At 40.1% G+C, this 12,405-nt stretch overlaps 1 protein-coding gene across 1 annotated transcript in view; it reads right to left on the bottom strand.

Annotated features, from left to right (window-relative positions):
• Positions 1-12,405, bottom strand: part of col27a1a (collagen, type XXVII, alpha 1a) — a gene marked incomplete at both ends in the record, with an annotated part of 366,083 nt that overhangs the window by 190,757 nt on the left and 162,921 nt on the right. The window contains 4 exons of the mRNA XM_084160593.1: positions 1,110-1,163; positions 1,274-1,327; positions 11,434-11,487; positions 11,734-11,787. Coding sequence (XP_084016719.1) covers positions 1,110-1,163; positions 1,274-1,327; positions 11,434-11,487; positions 11,734-11,787 — 216 coding nt within the window. The remainder of the gene's footprint in view (positions 1-1,109; positions 1,164-1,273; positions 1,328-11,433; positions 11,488-11,733; positions 11,788-12,405) is intronic.

Raw genomic sequence — 12,405 nt, 5'->3', positions numbered from 1 at the left:
TAATTTCTTGACAGTTTCGATTTGGTTTTAGTCATTTAAAATTACATCAAATAAAATAGAATTCTGTAGTAAACTGTAGATAACTGTAGTATACTGTAGAATACACATTATAAACCAGGTAGTTTGTGTCCTGGATGCTGACTGGCTGAAAGACGTGGTATATCAGACAATAGACCACGGGTATGATGCAACATTACTTGTTTCCTCTAATTATGTTGGTAACCAGTTTATAATAGCAATAAAGAACTTCTGGGATTTGATTTATATTGCCTATATACCGTACTATGGCTAAGGACTGTGTCCAAGCACTCAGCTTTGCATCATGTATAAGAACAGCCCTTAGCCATGGTATATTGGCCATACACCACACCTCCTCTGGCCTTATTGTTTAACTGTAGTATCCCTCAATCATGTGTAGTACTTACTATAGCATTTCATAATATACTGTAAAATACTACAGTATTATCCACAACAAATCTATCTAGTAGATACTACAGTAATGTTTGCAAAAACACTAGTGTCCTCCGTTTTGTTTTTTGTCTTGTAATACTACAGTATCCCAATTTGTGCCACCCATGAGTGAGAAACCTACATGCCAAGTATATAACATATATTGTGTTCCTTACAGGTTATAGAAAAGAGCAGAAGCACTGAACTAGTTGTTCAGACTCCAGGCCTACCTACAAACAGGTTATGGAAAGTTTGCTCTTTTAGTATTTGTAAAATCCCCCACTTCTATGTCAAAGATAATAAAACAAAAACAAAATAGTAAATAGTAAATACTACAGTTATGTCTGAAAAAACACTACAGTAATTACTATAGTATATACTATAGTTTTTTTAAACTATAGTAATAGTGCAGTATTTATACTATATTAAACTGTATGCAATGTCCGCAAAATGTCCTCAAAAACACTACAGTGAATACTAGGCTACAGTAAAGTCTGCAAAAACACTACAGTAAATATTATAGGATATAAATATAGTAATACTACAGTATTTATACCATAGTATACTATAGTATTTTTCCATGTGGGTCATACTAACGTTCAATAATATTCGAAACAGGAATCAACAGATCCCAAACAGAACAAAAGTTATTTACTCACCTTTGGGCCTTCTAAGCCATTCTCTCCGGGAGGCCCCATGTCTCCAGGGAAACCCTGTGTTTTAGAGAGAAAAGGGAACATATTTATGCTGTTGTTGTTGTGTGTGTGTGTGTACTTGTGTGTGTGTGTACATGCGTGTGTTCATGTGTACTGTAAGTGGCTACCTCTGCTCCTTTAAGGCCAGGTACACCATCAGGCCCTCGCTCTCCTGGCCTGCCCTGGGAGTTGGAGGAAAATGCAAGGAAAATGAAAGCTGCAAGCAGTGTTGCCGGGGACAAGCAGTATTGGGCCGGCCCACTGTGCCACCATAGGGCCAAATTGGACACATTGCCCTAGGATGAGCTACTTCTGTACTCCTTACCATGTTTGCCAAATATCACAACTCAAAATTAAACAGATCATACAATATTTTAGACCATTTTAGAATTTTTTTTATGATATAGACTACTTTAAACGTCTTCTTCTCCAGAACCACTAGACCGAGCGCTCTAGCATCTATAGCATCTATGCTATGGTACATAGCATCTATGGATGCACATATTCAAACACAATATTTTCCAAGACTTGCTCAAACAATATGCCCACAATAAGCCAATGAGCTTGCATTAATGATTGTTCCTGTCCAACAGCGCCCCAATGTGGCTAAACTTAACCATAATTTACAGATTAGCTAGACTCATAGCCTTAGCATGTGTGCCAAATTTCATAACTCGGTGTCAAACAGATTAAGAGATATAAACATGTGTTTGTTATAGCGCCATCGTGTGTGCCTGTTAAATGTATTGTTATAGCACCACCATGTGGCCAATTGGCATGGCATTACGTGTGAGGGTGTGGCCCATGGCCCTTTACCATCATGCAATTTTCCACCCTCCTAGGCCTCACCATCTCACAGGAATTTGCCTTTAATGTTGCCTTACGGAAGGAGAGGAATAATTATAATAATTAAAGCTGCAAGCAGTGTTGTGTGCCAAATTTCATCACTCTGAGTCAAACAGATAAAGAGATATAAACATGTGCCTGTTATAGTGCAACCGTGAGGTTGATCTGAATATGCTTGAATATGTTGAGTCTTGACAATGTTTGGAACATGTGTACCAAGTTTTCTTACAATACGAATATCCATGTCTGATTTATAAGCATTAATTTGCCAGACCACGCCCACATGAATGTCTATTGGTCAATAGCGTGTAGCATGTTGTTTTAGGTACTGGTCGGGAAAAAGTTGCGTTGAGAGACATTGGTCCATAGACGCTATATATCAAGTTTTATGCAGATCGATCATTCAGTGAGGAGTAGTGTTTTGAGTGTTTTTCACAAAATTCTAAATGGCGGAAAATCCATAATGGCAGGCCTTATGGGTTCTATGGTAGATGGCATCCAAAGGTTTAACAGTAGTAGCAGCTGCACTTTTGATAAATAATTTCACCATAATCATGAACAGATAAAAAGGTTGACTGAATAATCTGCTTCCTACTGCTGAGAGAGAGGCACGACCTGTTTCTGTAGAAAAAAACGTAACTTCTTAAAGAGCTATATGTATCTATATGTTTTTAAAAAGTCAAATCCATATGAATCCAAATGCCTAAGTATAAACAACATGTATTTCGTTTTGCCCATATTAAACACAAGTTTTAAATCAGCAAGGGATTCCTGCATAGCTATAAAATCTGACTCTGTTGTTTTGACACATAATCCACACATATACTGAACAAAAATATAAACGCAACATGCAACATTTTAACAATTTTACTGAGTTACAGTTCATATAAGGAAATCAGTGAATTTAAATAAATTCATTAGGCCCCCCCCATCTATGGAATTAACGACTGGGCAGGGGAGCAGCCATCGGTGGGCCTGGGAGGGCATAAGCCAATCAGAATGACTTTTTCCCCACAAAAGGGCTTTATTACAGATAGAAATACTCCTCAGTTTCATCAGCTGTCCGGGTGGCTGGTCTCAGACGATCCCACAGGTGAAGAAGCCAGATATGTTAGTCCTGGGCTGGCATGGTTACACGTGGTTTGCGGTTGGACGTACTGCCAAATTCTCTAAAATGACGTTGGAGGCAGTTTATGGTAGAGAAACCAACATTCAATCCTCTGGCAACAGCTCTGGTGGACATTCCTGCAGTCAGCATGGCAATTGCACATGCCCTCAAAACTTGAGACATCTGTGGCATTGTGTTGTGTGACAAAACTGACCAATTTAGAGTGGCCTTTTATTGTCCCCAACACAAGGTGCACCTGAGTAATGATCATGCTGTTTAATCAGCTTCTTGATATGCCACACCTGTCAGGTGGATTGATTAACTTGGCAAAGGAGAACTGTTCACTAACAGGGATGTAAACAAATATGTGCACAAAACTTGAGAGAAATAACCTTTTTGTGCGTATGGAAAAATTCGGGGATATTTTATTTTAGCTCATGAAACATGGGACCAACACTTTACATGTTGCATTTATATTTTTGTTCAGTCTAACATTTTTAACAGATTAACCAATGGTGTTTATATAAATAGTGAAAAGAATAGGTCCCAAAATCAACCCCTTTGGTACACCTTTATGTACTTCAAGAAATTCAGACTTAACCCCATCAATCACGATGGCCAGAGTTCTATCACTAAGATCATCATGAAACCATGAACAGGCATCAGAGCTCAGGCCTATCGAGGACCACTTATTCAATAAAATAGCATGATCAACAGTATCAAAAGCTTTTGACAGGTCCACAAACAAAGCAGCACATTTCATTTTAGTGTCTAACTTTGAAGGGGGTGGGGGCCACAAAAAAACTGAACTCCCTCCTTGCGAGAAAAATATTTTAGTGTCCCCCCTCGTAACAGTGAAGAGAAAAAAAAATATGTTTTAAAGTTACATTCCTGCAATTCTACACATTTTGGCATGGGGCGGAGAGAAGAATTAGCAGTTTTACGGCTAATTTCCTGCAATTCTACACATTTTGCCATAGGGTGGAGGCAAATGTTTGCAGTTTTTAATATGATAACTGAGTCATTGAGTCAATTACCCCGGTCGGTAATTCGAATCTATGCTTATTACAAGTTTAGATAGCTGGCCACTAGACTAACTTACCAATCTAAAAAAATGTAGCTGACATGGGCTAATTGAGTGACTGCTGATGAACATCCAAACTTCGAAATGTGATTATTCTAATTATCACCAGTAAGTTAAGACCCCGACTCAAAAAAATGTATAGGTCCGCGGGCCTACAAAAGGGGGGCCGCCAGTTGCCCATTCCTGGTCTAAAGCATTGACAAGATCATTAACAACTAAAGTGGTTGCTGTAATAATGCTATGCCCAGGCCTAAAGCCTGATTGGTTTACATTCAAAATACATTTCTCAGATAAAAAGTTGTATATTCACTAAGGATTCAAGAATATTAGCTAGACAAGGAAGCCTTGAAATGGGGCGAATATTATTAAGATAACTACTATCCCCGCCCTTATGGAATGGCAGCACAAGAGCTGATTTCCATACTTTTGGAATATTTCCGGATAAAAATGTTAAATACAAAATGTGGGTTATTAAGCCAACAATGATGGGCGCTGCACACTTAAGCAGACCGGGATCCAATTGGTTGGCCCCTGTGGATTTCCTGTTGTCTATTGCTGGCAAAGAATCCAGGACTTATTTTTCTGTAAATAGCCTAAAAGAAAAGCTTTGACTATAATTTCCTCTGATCATTCAGCAGGTTTCCCTTATCAGCATCCAGCCCAATATCATTGTGAATTGGCTTAGAATTTATTTCAAAGAGATAGCTTGCTGAAATAAAATGGTGATTAAACCATGAATGATTGCAATTTTTTTCCATAATGAGGCCAGTGTCTGAATATTTTTTTTGTGGCAGAGAGGAGGAAGTAGCACCCTTTAGGGATTTGACCGTTTTCTAGAATGTTGCTGGGTTCCCATTACAATCCGAAACAGCGGTTACATAATAATCAGATTTAGCCTTTCTAATTTGTCTTACACTATAATTCCTCAGTTGCGTAAAAGCTTGCCAGTCTGGGCCTAAGCCTGTGTTCCTGGCCTTGATCCAAGCATCATCTCTTTTATGGATGACTTCTGCTAATTCCAGAGTGTACTAGGCATTCGATCTACCTTTAATCCTTAATTTTCTTAATGGAGCACGATTATCCACAGTAGTACTGAAGACATCTGAATTTATGTGCCAGACCATGCCCAAGTGAATAGTCAATTGTTGTTTTAGGTATTAGTCTGGAAAATGTTGTGTTGGGAGAACATTGTCCTTAGATTCCATATTTCAAGTTTCGTACAGATCAGTCATTCGGTGCCAGAGGAGTAGCGTTTTAAGTGCCAGTGTTCAAGCTGTGAGCCCACTGTGCCACCATCAGGACAAATTAGACACATCACCCTAGGATGAGCTACTTCGGTACACCTTACCACACTCGGCAAATATCAGAACTCAAAATAAACCAGATCATGCAATATACTTTCAATGAATTTGGAGAAAATTTTTTCCCCATTTTGGTATATAGCATCTATGGATGCACGTCTTTAAACGCAACATTTTCCAAGTGTCTAGCTATAACAACATGGTCGCTATGAACCAATGCGCTTGCATGAACATTTTTCCTATCCAACAGCGCCACCATGTGGCCATACTTAACCGTACTCTACAGGTTAGCTAGACTCACCTCCCTGAGTGTGTGTGCCAAATTTCATCACTCTGAGTCAAAAAGATCAAGAGATATAAATATGTGCCCGTTATAGCACCACTGTGTGGTCGATCTGAATCGGCTTGCATATGTTGAGTCTTAACAGTGTTTTCAAACATGTACACCAAGTTTTGATACAACACAAATATCCTTGTCTGATCTATATGAATTTATGTGCCAGACCACGGCCATGTAAAAGTTTATTGGTCAGTAGCGGCCATGTCATTTGACATACTAACCTAGAAAATGTTGCGTTGGGAGACATTGGTCCATAGATGCCATGTATCAAGTTTTGTGCAGATTGGTCATTCTGTGCAAGAGAAGTAGTGTTTTGAGTATTTTTCACAACATTTAAACATTTAAAATGGTGGAACATCCATAATGGCGGACTTTATGAGTTATTGAGGTAAATTTGTTCCTTGTGAGGAGAGAGACCTACAGTTGAAGTCGGAAGTTTACATACACTTAGGTTGGAGTCATTAAAACTCTTTTTTTTCAACCACTCCACACATTTCTTGTTAACAAACTATAGTTTTGGCAAGTCGGTTAGGACATCTACTTTGTGCATGACACAAGTAATTTTTCCAAAAATTGTTTACAGACAGATTATTTCACTTATAATTCACTGTATCACAATTCCAGTGGGTCAGAAGTTTACATACACTAAGTTGACTGTGCCTTTAAACAGCTTGGAAAATTTCAGAAAATGATGTCATGGCTTTAGAAGCTTCTGATAGGCTAATTAACATAATTTGAGTCAATTGGAGGTGTACCTGTGGATGTATATCAAGGCCTACATTCAAACTCAGTGCCTCTTTGCTTGACACCACGGGAAAATCAAAAGAAATCAGCAAAGACCTCAGAAAATAATTGTAGACCTCCACAAGTCTGGTTCATCCTTGGGAGCAATTTTCAAACGCCTGAAGGTTCCACATTCATCTGTACAAACAATAGTACGCAAGTATAAACACCATGGGACCACGCAGCCGTCATACCACTCAGGAAGGAGACGCGTTCTGTCTCCTAGAGATGAACGTACTTTGGTGCAAAAAGTGCAAATCAATCCCAGAACAACAACAAAGGACCTTGTGAAGATGCTGGAGAAAACAGGTACAAAAGTATCTCTATCCACAGTAAAACAAGTCCTATATCGACATAACCTGAAAGGCCGCTCAGCAAGGAAGAAGCCACTGCTCCAAAACCGCCATAAAAAAGCCAGACTATGGTTTGCAACTGCACATGGGGACAAATATTGTACTTTTTGGAGAAATGTCCTCTGGTCTGATGAAACAAAAATAGAACTGTCCATAATGACCATCATTATCTTTGGAGGAAAAAGGGGGTGCTTGTAAGCCGAAGAACACCATCCCAATCGTGAAGCACGGGGGTGGCAGCATCATGCTGTGGGGGTACTTTGCTGCAGGAGGGACTGGTGCACTTCACAAAATAGATGGCATCATGAGGAAGGAAAATTATTGAAGCAACATCTCAAGACATCAGTCAGGAAGTTAAAGCTTGGTCGCAAATGGGTCTTCCAAATGGACAATGACCCCAAAAATACATCCAAAGTTGTGGCAAAATGGCTTAAGGACAACAAAGTCAAGTGATTGGAGTGGCCATCACAAAGCCCTGACCTCAATCCTATAGAAGATTTGTGGGCAGAACTGAAAAAGCGTGTGCGAGCAAGGAGGCCTACAAACCTGATTCAGTTACACCAGCTCTGTCAAGGAGGAATGGGCAAAAATTCCCCAACTTATTGTGGGAAGCTTGTGGAAGGCTACCCAAAATGTTTGACTTAAGTTAAACAATTTAAAGGCAATGCTACCAAATACTAATTGGGTGTATGTACACTTCTGACCCACTGGAAATGTGATGAAAGAAATAAAAGCTGAAATAAATAATTATCTCCACTATTATTCTGACATTTCACATCCTTAAAATAAAGTGGTGATCCTAACTGACCTTAGACAGGGAATTTTTACTAGGATTACTAGTTTAAATGTAGTTGGCTAAGGTGTATGTAAACTTCCGACTTCAACTGTATGTACCAGTTTCTAGGACTCTAGTTCACGCGGGGTGAGGGGCATGAGCTTTCAAAGTTTGCATTTTCAATCAGTTGTTATAGTGCCACCATATGTTTAATTGGCATGGCATTACATGAGAGGGTGTGGCCCTTGGCCCTTTACCATCATGCAAGATTGCAACCTCCTAGGCCTTACCATCTCATGGGAATTTGCATTTTAAGTTAGCCTTACGGAAGAAGAGGAATAATAATAATAATAATAATAATAATAATAATAATAATAATAATAATAAACGCCAACAAATACAACAGGGTTTCACCAGCTTAGCTGCTTGAACCCCTAAATGAAGCTCCAAGCAGTGTTGCCAGGGTTCAAGTTAGGTACTGTTATTCATTGCTGGTAAATGTTGAAGTGAGTTAAATAGTTATTATGAGATGGCAAACGTGTTACTAGTACCTGAAGAGGTGCAACAGGAGTATTGATAGTGTTTCATGATGAAAGATTTCACATACAGTGCATTCGGAAAATATTCAGACCCCTTCACTTCTTCCCACGTTTTGTTACATTACAGCCTTATTCTAAAATTGATTTAATTGTTTCCCCCCCTCACCAATCTACACACAAAACCCCATAATGACAAAGCAAAAACAGGTTTTTATAATTTTTTGCAAATGTATTAAAAATAAAATACAGAAATATCACATTTACATAAGTATTCAGACCCTTTACTCAGTACTTTGTTGAAGCACCTTTGGCAGAGATTACAGCCTCGAGTCTTCTTGGGTATGACACTACTAGCTTGGCACACCTGTATTTGGGGAGTTTCTCCCATTCTTCTCTGCAGATCATCTCAAGTTCTGCCAGGTTGGACGTGGAGCGTTGCTGCACAGCTATTTTCAGGTCTCTCCAGAGATGTTCGATAGGCTTCAAGTTCGGGCTCTGGATGGGCCACTCAAGGATATGCAGAGACTTGTCCCAAAGCCAATCTTGTGTTGTCTTGGCTGTGTGCTTAGGGTCATTGTCCTGAAGGAAGGTGAACCTTCGCCCCAGTCTGAGGTCCTGAGCGGTCTCGAGCAGGTTTTCATCAAAGATCTCTCTGTACTTTGCTCCGTTCATCTTTCCTTCAATCCTGACTGGTCTCCCAGTCCCTGCCACTGAAAAACATCACCACAGCATGATGCTGCCACCACCATGCTTCACTGTAGGGATGGTATTGGCCAGGTGATGAGCGGTGCCTGTTTTCCTCCAGACGTGACACTTGGCGTTCAGGCCAAAGAGTTCAAGCCTAATTTAATCAGACCAGAGAATCTTGTTTCTCATGGTCTGAGAGTCTTTAGGTGCCTTTTGGCAAACTCCAAGCAGGCTGTCATTTGCTTTTACGGAGGAGTGGCTTCCATCTGGCCACTCTACCATAAATGCCTGATTGGTGGAGTGCTGCAGATATGGATGTCCTTCTGAAAGGTTCTCCCATCTCCACAGAGGAACTCTGGAGCTCTGTCAGAGTGACCCTCGGGTTCTTGGCCGGGCGGCCAGCTCTAGGAAGAGTCTTGGTGGTTCCAAACTTCTTCCATTTAAGAATGATGGAGGCCACTGTTCTTGGGGACCTTCAATGCTGCAGAAAGTTTTTGGTACCCTTCCCCCAGATCTGTGCCTCGACACAATCCTGTCTCGGAGCTTTACGGACAATTCCTTCGACTTCCTGGCTAGGTTTTTGCTCTGACATGCACTGTCAACTGTGGGACCTTATATAGACATGTGTGTGCCTTTCCAAATCATGTCCAATCAATTTAATTTACCATAGGTGGACTCCAATCAAGTTGTAGAAACAGCTCAAGGATGATCAATGGAAACAGGATGCACTGGAGCTCAATTTTGAGTCTCATTGCAAAGGGTCTGAATACTTATGTAAATAAGGTATTATTATTTTTTTTTACATTTGCAAAATTGTCTAAAAACCTGTTCGCTTCGTCATTATGGGGTATTGTGTGTAGATTGTAGATTGATGAGGATTTATATTAATTTAATCCATTTTAGAATAAAGCTGTAACGTAACAAAATGTGGAAAAAGTGAAGGGGTCTGAATACCTTTCGAATGTATGTGAAATGTTTCATCGTGAAACACTATCAATCTTCCTGATGCACCTCTTCAGGTACTACTCATAAACACAAACACACACACACACACACACACACACACACACACACACACACACACACACACACACACACACACACACACACACACACACACACACAGGCCCCATAGCGCCACCATCAGGACAAATTGAACAAATCGCCCTAGGATGAGCTACTTCTGAATTTTGGACCATTTGTAATGATGTTCAGAACTTTAAACATCTTCTTCTCTAGAACCGCTGGACCGATCGGCACGAAATTTGGTGCATAGCATCTATGTACCCTTGTTTTTAAAATCCAGGGCTCAAACAATATGGCCGCTATGAGCCAATGAACATAAATTAATGTTTTTTTCCTGTCCAACAGCACCACCATGCGGAAAACTTAACCATACTTTACAGGTTAGCTAGACTCATATCCCTGAGCATGTGTGCCAAATTTCATCACTCTGAGTCAAATAGTCTTCACAGTGTTTGGAACTTGGCCTCGGCACGTGGCCCTTGACCCTTGGCCCTTTACCATCAGGCAAGGTTGCAACCTCCTAGGCCTTACCATTTCACAGGAATTTGCATTAAAATGTTGCTTCACGGAAGAAGAGGAATAATAATAATAATGAACGCCAACAAATACAATAGGGTTTCACCAGCTTAGCTGCTGAACCCCTAATCAGTGATATCAGGATACGAAATGGATCACACACTGGTAACAACAAAAGTATATCAATCTGAGACCAACAACAAGCCATGACTTATAAGAGTAAATTCAACCTGGATTTGTTGTTGCTAAATGGACAAAGGAATGGCCATATAATTAAATAACACTTAAAGGGATAGTTCACTCAAAAACAATCTATATTTTAGTACAGATGCCATATCTTAATTTGATCATCCTGTTGTTGTAGGAATTTTCCTGCACAGCAAGAAATGCAAACGTATTGTGTATTCAAGGTTTAAAAAGGCTTCTAAAGTTTGTAATTTCCACTTGAAAATGTCAGACTTGATTTGCCATAACGAAAAATGTATCAACCCCTACAGAAAAATGTCATTAATTATAAGCCACATAACAATTCACATTTCCTGGTGCTGCATGATTATTTTCCTGCCACACATGGTCCCATGTTGCTCAGTTGGTAGAGCATGGCACTTGCAACAACAGGGTTGTGGGTTCGATTCCCCTGGGGTACCAGTACAAGAAAGTATGAAAATGTATGCACTTACTACTTTAAGTCGATCTGGATAAGAGTGTCTGCTAAAGTGTCATGTGAAACCAGGTCAAATTAAGATACGGCATCTCTATTTTGTTCATTAGTTCACCGTTAATCAAATCTTCAAAGAATTGTGCATTACACCAGTCAAGTTTTCAAGATAGAGCACTTTCAGTACAGAGCAAAAACTGTGATGATGATGCGTTTTGCATGGCCAAACTAAAATCCTTATCTCCAATGCAATTCATGGCGGGAGAACTCACCTGAAGTCCTGGTTTTCCTCTGGTACCTGGCAACCCTGGAGTACCCTGAACACCCTGTTAGATACATAGACCCCAATGAACGTAATAAACTCAGCAGCAACAGAACAGCTCTGAAAGCATTATATCCAATGAGATTTATGGGAACTTAACCAGCCGTTAGACATGCATGACTCTGGTTAACATCTCCAAGGCCAAGGCTCTGTGTGTCTGTGTGTGTGTGTGTGTACATTTTCTTGGGCAGTTGGAGGTCAGCAGAGAGGAAATAAAAGGGTTAATCTGGGGGGCGGGGTTGGGTTCTACCTTGTCTCCTTGGAACCCGATCTCCCCCTGGTCTCCATGAAGCCCAATTTCACCCTAATGGGGTTGGAGGAAGTGAAAGAGTGGAGGGGGAAAGGGAGAACACCATTAACAAAGGTTGTGTCTGTGCACTATTGCTCACATTCAGCATTTTACCACAAGACAATACTCATTACAACTTTGTAACGATTAGCATTCATACCCTATAACCCATCACATCATACGTCAGCACAAATAATGAAAAAGACAGCTGTTCCACGTGGTGCTAATGTCCCTGAGTAAATGTATAGATGGAGTAACATCCATCCATCTATACATATGTCTCAGAGACTCAACTCAATAGATGAGTTCACTGTGGTATCTTTAAGAACAAGAGAGAACAGGGAGGAGGGGAGTGTTGGCTTCCTTGACTTACTGTACAATGGCCTACATTTACTTTACTTTATTACGTTTATTTTTACAGGGACAGTGCAGATGAATCAACATTTCTGTAAAAATGCCAGTTTTAACCAGCCGGCTAATTTTCAAATATCAGTTTATCACCTTACATGTTAAGCTAAGGCAACAAGTCTCACTTGTACTTACACTAGGCCAGGGTTGTGTTCATTAGGCACTAAACAGAAGACAACTTAATGTAACATGGAGGGACTACCTGGACTCCTTATTTTTGTTTTC

This window comes from Coregonus lavaretus (assembly GCF_964263955.1).
Source record: "Coregonus lavaretus genome assembly, chromosome: 4".
Taxonomy (NCBI): domain Eukaryota; kingdom Metazoa; phylum Chordata; class Actinopteri; order Salmoniformes; family Salmonidae; genus Coregonus; species Coregonus lavaretus.
The sequence above is the reverse complement of the archived record's forward strand: the minus strand, read 5'-3'. Positions and strand labels throughout refer to the sequence as shown.